This window comes from Saccopteryx bilineata, chromosome 5 (genome assembly GCF_036850765.1).
Source record: "Saccopteryx bilineata isolate mSacBil1 chromosome 5, mSacBil1_pri_phased_curated, whole genome shotgun sequence".
Classification (NCBI taxonomy): Eukaryota; Metazoa; Chordata; class Mammalia; order Chiroptera; family Emballonuridae; genus Saccopteryx; species Saccopteryx bilineata.
In genome coordinates this window covers 86,316,088-86,322,804 of record NC_089494.1, presented here as the reverse complement: position 1 = coordinate 86,322,804, position 6,717 = coordinate 86,316,088, and the positions used below count along the sequence as shown (strand labels likewise).

General features: G+C 44.7%; 1 protein-coding gene across 11 annotated transcripts in view; it reads left to right on the top strand.

The window, feature by feature from the left end:
* Window positions 1-5,645: 5,645 nt before the first annotated feature.
* Window positions 5,646-6,717, top strand: part of RIF1 (replication timing regulatory factor 1) — a 73,741-nt gene continuing 72,669 nt past the window's right edge. For 4 of the 11 annotated variants that reach the window (XM_066232889.1, XM_066232885.1, XM_066232884.1 and 1 more), the window contains exon 1: window positions 5,647-6,654. In XM_066232889.1, coding sequence (XP_066088986.1) covers window positions 6,551-6,654 — 104 coding nt within the window. In that variant the 5' untranslated portion in view covers window positions 5,647-6,550. Of the gene's footprint in view, window positions 6,655-6,717 lie in introns of all 11 variants that reach the window. The other 7 variants (XM_066232886.1, XM_066232890.1, XM_066232887.1 and 4 more) reach the window with 5 other exon arrangements.

The window sequence follows — 6,717 nt, the reverse complement described above, 5'->3', positions numbered from 1 at the left end:
ACTCGAAGTTCTGTTTGCTTCTTGAATTTGAGGCTTTAGTTCTTTCCACAGGCTTGGGAAGTTCTCATCTATTATTTGTTTGAATATGTTCTCCATTCCATTTTCTCTCTCTTCTCCTTCTGATATACCTATTATTCTTATGATATTCTTTTTGATGGAGTCAGACAATTCCTATAGGGCTTCCTCATTTTTTTAAATTTTTTAGTCTCTTTCTTCTTCTCTCTGTTGTGTCTCAAGTTGCTTGTTTTCTATTTCACTAATCTTACCTTCTATTTGGCCTGTTCTATTAGCTAAGCTTGTTACCTCGTTTTTCAGCTTGTGAATTAAGTTTTTCATCTCTGTTTGATTTGTTTTTATAGTTTCAATTTCCTTGGACATATATTCTTTGTGATCATTGAGTTGTTTTCTAAGCTCCCTAAATTGCCTTTCTATGTTTTCTTGTATATCTCTGAGTATTTTTAGGATTTCTATTTTAAATTCTCTGTCATTTAGCTCCAAGGTTTCCAATATATTAAAATTTTTCTTCATAGATTTTTCCTCATCTATCTGTGCTACCTCTCTGTCTTTTGTATCCATGATATTCGATTTCCTTTTCTTTAATGGCATCTGGGGGTGGTTTTGTTGAGAGTACTTCACGTTTAGTGTGGAACTTCTGGAGGCTCCAAGGATAGATTTTTCTGTCTCTGGTTGAAGATCTTGTTGAATTTTGGGGGAGATTTATTGGTATTGCTCCTTATGACGCCATTTCTCTGACATCACTCTTTTTTTTTTTTACCGAGACAGAGAGAGAGATAAACAGGGACAGACAGACAGAAACAGAGAGATGAGAAGCATCAATCATTAGTTTTTCATTGCACATTGTGACACCTTAGTTGTACATTGATTGCTTTTTCATATGTGCCTTGACCATGGGGCTACAGCAGACCGAGTAACCCCTTGCTCGAGCCAGTGACCTTGGGCCCAAGCTGGTGAGCTTTTGCTCAAACCAGATGAGACCGCACTCAAGCTGGCGACCTCGGGGTCTCGAACCTGGGTCCTTGGCATCCCAGTCCAATGCTCTATCCACTGAGCCACTGTCTGGTCAAGCTAGGGTCATTTGATTTTAAGTTCTCTGAAAGGATTAAGGTTATCTAAAGAACACCCTTTCACTTTCAATAAGAGGCTAAATTTACATACCACCCTACAGGGATTTTAGCTCTCCCTCTCTTCCTGGATCTGAGATTAACATTCACCTCTAGGCAAAGGAGGAAAGATAGATACTAAAAGGTTTATGAATGTCTTTGATTGTATTACCTTGAAATTTTAATATTTTTTGTAAATCCCCTAGACAAAGGTTATAATCTTGTTAATGATTGTGTCATGCTGTCATGCCCCCTCAACCTGTAGGTAGTCAAGGGTATATAACCAGCCTCTGAAATATACTTAGGGCACATGATTTGGGCTTCCAGACCTCCCCATGTCAGCTATATGCACCTGGCATATTGTAATAAATCTCTCCTTTAATAAAACCTTTCAAAATTCATCTGGACTTGGTGTTTCTACGTAAACCCACTGAAGTGAGGTATGGTACTTTGCAGAATCTGGGGTACAATACTTTACAACACTAGGAATACTCAGATAAGTCAGTGGCTTTGGGAGCCCTGAATGAAAAGGGAAATGTTTTCCCACTGTGTGTATTTCTCACCTGCTGGGTGTGAGCTAGGATTAAAGGTAATGGCCCACCAGTTTTTGATTCCATTGTTTCATTACCGTCTGTCCAAATCAAATGCAAACCTGCATGGGCCAAGCGGTTGTGAATGGTGGCCGTGGCTACTGGCCTTACACACATAACTACACTGAAGTTCTCAGGAAAGAGCAAGCTCCCGGTCTGCCCCATTATATAGTGTAGAAATCAAAACCTTTAATCCAATATACAAACAAGGAAGTCTCTGATACAAAGCCACTTATCTGAGGCATACATGGGATTCCTCATAACAGTGCACCACCCCCTATCATGCAACAGTCAAGGGTGTGGGGGAAAGCTTAGTCTTTTTTATTTTTTGTATTTTTCTGAAGTTGGAAACGGGGAGGCAGTCAGACAGACAACCACCTGCGCCTGACCGGGATCCACCCGGCATGCCCACCAGGGGGCGATGCTCTGCCCATCTGGGGCATTGCTCTGTTGCAACCAGAGCCATTCCAGCGCCTGAGGCAGAGGCCATAGAGCCATCCACAGCGTCCGGGCCCACCTTGCTCCAATGGAGCCTTGGCTGTGGGAGGGGAAGAGAGAGACAGAGAGGAAGGAGAGGAGCAGGGGTGGAGAAGCAGATGGGCGCTTCTCCTGTGTGCCCTGGCTGGGAATCGAACCCAGGACTTCTGTACGCCAGGCCGATGCTCTACCATTGAGCCAACCGGCCAGGGCCAGGAAAAGCTTAGTCTTAAAACTAAGCCTTAGGCCAGGGGTAGTCAACGTTTTTATACCTACCGTCCACTTTCGTATCTCTGTTAGTAGTAAAATTTTCTAACTGTCCATCAGTTCCACAGTAATGGTAATTTATAAAGTAAGGAAGTAACTTTACTTTATAAAATTTATAAAGCAGAGTTAAAGCATATAATAATAATTACTTACCAAGTACTTTATGTCAGATTTTCGCTAAGTTTGGCAGAATAAATCTTTATAAAATAACTTACTATAGTTAAATCTATCTTTTTATTTATACTTTAGTTGCTCTGCTACCGCCCACCATGAAACCTGGAACGCCCACTAGTGGGTGGTAGGGACCAGGTTGACTACCACTGCCTTAGGCTATAACAACCCTGCCTGCTTACAACATGTCCCCCACACCCAATGCAAACTATAAGCAAGCAAACATATATATCATATTTACAAGCTTATTTAACCAACAATAGACTTTATATTTGCTATGTGATACCTGACATGTGGTTAAAGACAAGAATGGGGAAGTTAGAAAGGAGAATTAGATTCAAAGTAAAAGGCTTTTTGACTCCTAAAGATGCTCTGAGGAGAAAAAGAAATATAAGACTTAGCAAGGCAAAGGAGATAGAAATTGTGTATTAATTGAACACATAAATAAATAAGTTGAACACGTGAACAAATTAACTAAAAATCTATTTATTGAGTGCCAGATACTATGAACACATTGCTCTGTATGAGCTGATTCATGGTGGTGGCTCCAGAATTCCTATAAAAGTGAAGTTTGGGAGTAGCAATCTGTAAAGCCAGTATCCACAGCCACCATCATAGCTGCCTGGCCCATGCAGGTTCACATTGGATTCAGACAGATGGTAATGAAGCAATGGAGTCAAGAACTGGTAGGCTATCATCTTTAATCCTAGCTTGCACGCGGCGGGCAAGTCAAAACACACACTGGGCTCCAAAACCCACTCATTCAGTGCTCACAAAGCTACTGACTTATCCAAGTTTCCTAGGATCAAAGGTTTCTAGCTCACCAGACTTATTCACCTCTGTTCCCCAACTCTTTCGTTCTCCCTGCACAAACTGCACAAACTGGCCTCTCACTCAGCACTCCGCCATCTTGGCTGCTTCTTTTGGTCTCCTCCACGTGGCCTCTCTCTGCTCTCTGCTGTCTCCTCTAATGCTAATCTCAGGAACCAAGAGAGAGCAAACTCCTGGTTTGCCCCACTTTATAGTGCAGAAATTAAAACCTTTAATTCAATATACAAAATAGGGAAGTCTCTAATACAAAGTCACTTATCTGAGGCATGATGGGATTGCACCACCCCACATCAAAAAGGGTGGGACAGGCTTAGTCCTAAAACCAAGCCCCAGGCTACCAGGATCCTGCCTGCTCACAGCCTGCCCCCAACACACATTAATATCACCTAGTTGACAGCCGTACATGTGGGCAGTGCCATCTTTAACAAAGTGAGCATAATATATTCAATATTATATCTGCCCAACACAACCTATTTGGAAGGATGTGTGGAGAGGTTTGTGTGGGGAAGGGGATTTATCTCCATAATCTCTTAGCACTTTAGATCAGATTCAGAAAACACCAAAGAAGAGGAAGGGGGCACTGACTGAGATTGTGGCCTGAAGTAATTCCTCTCAGGCAGAGCCTCACCTCAGTAGAGATATGTAGCCAAACAAGAGTAAATTAACCTATGTGTAAAGAGCTACCTCAGATGGAAGTGGAAAGCTTTATTCTTCTTTGAGGCAAAGATGTCACAAAAAGGTGTGGTTTTAGTTACAAACAAACAAAGGGAGCAACACAGACCTTTAAAGACAGAGATAAATTAGAAATCAGGACAGACTGTTCAGAACCTGACTTTAGTGGAGGTAAGGCAGGACAATAAGGGTCTTATTCCAAACATCGACCTTAAGTGCTGCAGCAACACCCTCAGAACATCCATAGGTTGGCTCCCAAGAACTTGTATACTCCTTGCCTCTCTTATTTTTTTTTTTTTTCCTTTAAGAAGCAAATTATGGATACATAATTTGCTTAGTTTGACTGACACTTTGCTACATGCAGATAACACAGAAAAGAGCAAAACACAGCCCCATCTCTGGAGCTGATAGTTTGAGTAAGCGGAGGCTCAAGCTCAGCGCCTGGAACCCCTCAGGCCTGAGTGCAAGGGCCTGTGGCTGCAGGTGCAGAGCCTTAAGGTGACTAGTTTGAAGTGAATACAATCCAGTGTACTGTAGGGAGCGCTCAGAAGCCTGTTTAAAGGGGAGGAACATAAGAACTGACTTCTATTAAGGCAGCGGTCTTCAAACTATGGCCTTCGGCAGCATGCGGCCCCCTGAGGCCATTTATCGCCCCCTCCCCCTGCACTTCCGGAAGGGGCATCTCTTTCATTGGTGGTCAGTGAGAGGAGCATAGTTCCCATTGAAATACTGGTCAGTTTGTTGATTTAAATTTACTTGTTCTTTATTTTAAATATTTTATTTGTTCCTGTTTTGTTTTTTTACTTTAAAATAAGATATGTGCAGTGTGCATAGGGATTTGTTCATAGTTTTTTTTATAGTTTAGCCCTCCAACGGTCTGAGGGACAGTGAACTGGCCCCCTGTGTAAAAAGTTTGGGGACCCCCGCACTAAGGGTTTACTGCATTTTCTTTAGCTGTGAAGTCCCAGCCAAGTCCCCACCCTTCACCACCTGGGGCCTAATAGAATGCACATCCTGGACTACCTCAATCTACTGAATCACAATGTCTAAGGGAAGGGCCCAGAAATCAGCAAATTAATCAGGAATAATTTCAGGCCATTGTTATGCACACTTAAAAACCTGAGAACCATTGGTTCTTACCTTTTCTCACTTCTCTTTTATAGTGTTCATCAAAATTAGGGGATCAGGGAACATGAGATACTGCAATACTTTCAGCCTTTTGTATAGTGTATTTTCACCAATAAAAAAAAGTTGGTTTTGCATCTCATTTGCCTAATTGGATGACTTTCTTTGACTTCTCATTTGCTTTTCTGATGTTCTTGTTTAATAAAAAAAAAATCAAATGCTTTTTTTTATCGCTTTGTATTTATTTTGAAATAACCTCTAAATTTTGTGAGCAGTATATATGAAGTAGGTACTACTATCATTATTTTACTGAAGACGAAACGGAGGCATATAAAGGTTGATGAACTTGCTAACGTTACATTTAGTTAGGGTTGGAATCTAGACAAATTTAGACGCAGCTCTTAGTTTTAATCATTGCAGTACATGTCATCCCAATAAATCTAATTAAAAAGAAAAAACACTGCAGTACAGTTATGTCCTCTTGCTAAATGATTTGTTGCTAATACTTCAATAAACATTAAACGCGGCGTTTGAAAACAGTCTGAAGTCTCATTAAATTTATTCTGATGAATTTGGGAGCTTAACGTCTCGAGTTACAAGTTCCTCTTGTTGAAAATCAGGCCAAAACTGCTCCACCCGTAGGTGCGCCCTGAAGCACAGGGCGGGGCCGCCGGCGGCGAAGGGCGGAGATCGATGACTTCGGCGCGCTGCTGCCTGTTGGATCCGCTCGAGCCTCTCCCGCCAGGCCTGCCTGCTCCCGCGCGCTCCTGAGCCCGCCCCTGACTCCATCTTGGTCTAGGAAGGAGCGGGCTGCACGCGTGAGTAAACAGGTCAAGCCGGGAAGGTCTAGGCGGGCCCGCGGTGGGTGGTGCGGCGCAGCGTCGGGGAGGACACAGTTCTGATTTTCAGACGTGGGGGTGGATGTCGGGGTCACGGTGCTAGCCTCGGGAAACCCTCCGCCGAGCGCCCCCATCCCTCGCCGTGAGATGCGCGGTACTCCCGGCTTCTCCCGCCCCACGCCGGTCTCCTCCCCCTGTTGAAAGCTACCCGGGAAAGTGGCGGGAGAGCGCCTGGGCCGCATCGGGGTGGGCTGGACGTGGGTTGCGGGGCGCAGGAGCAGGTTAGGGTCTGGGTTAGGTTAGTGCGCCCGGGGCCGTGCTGTGGACGTGTGTGGTGGGACCGGACCCCGGGCGGGTGCGCGGGTCTGGGGCCCGGAATCGCGCCGGCCGGCGGCCGGGAGTTGTTGCCCTTGGTCACTGGGTTTTCTCTTCCGGTCGGTCGCTCAGGGTGGTCAACATGACGGCCGCGGATCAGAGCCCCCTCGCGCCGCTTTTGGAGACGCTGGAAGACAGTTCCGCCTCCCCTGGAGAGCTGACGGACGCTTACCTCGCCCTGGCCAGGTGAGGCTCGCTGGGAGTGGGGATGGGCGGTCTGGTGGTTCTCGGGGTGCACGCAGTGGGGGT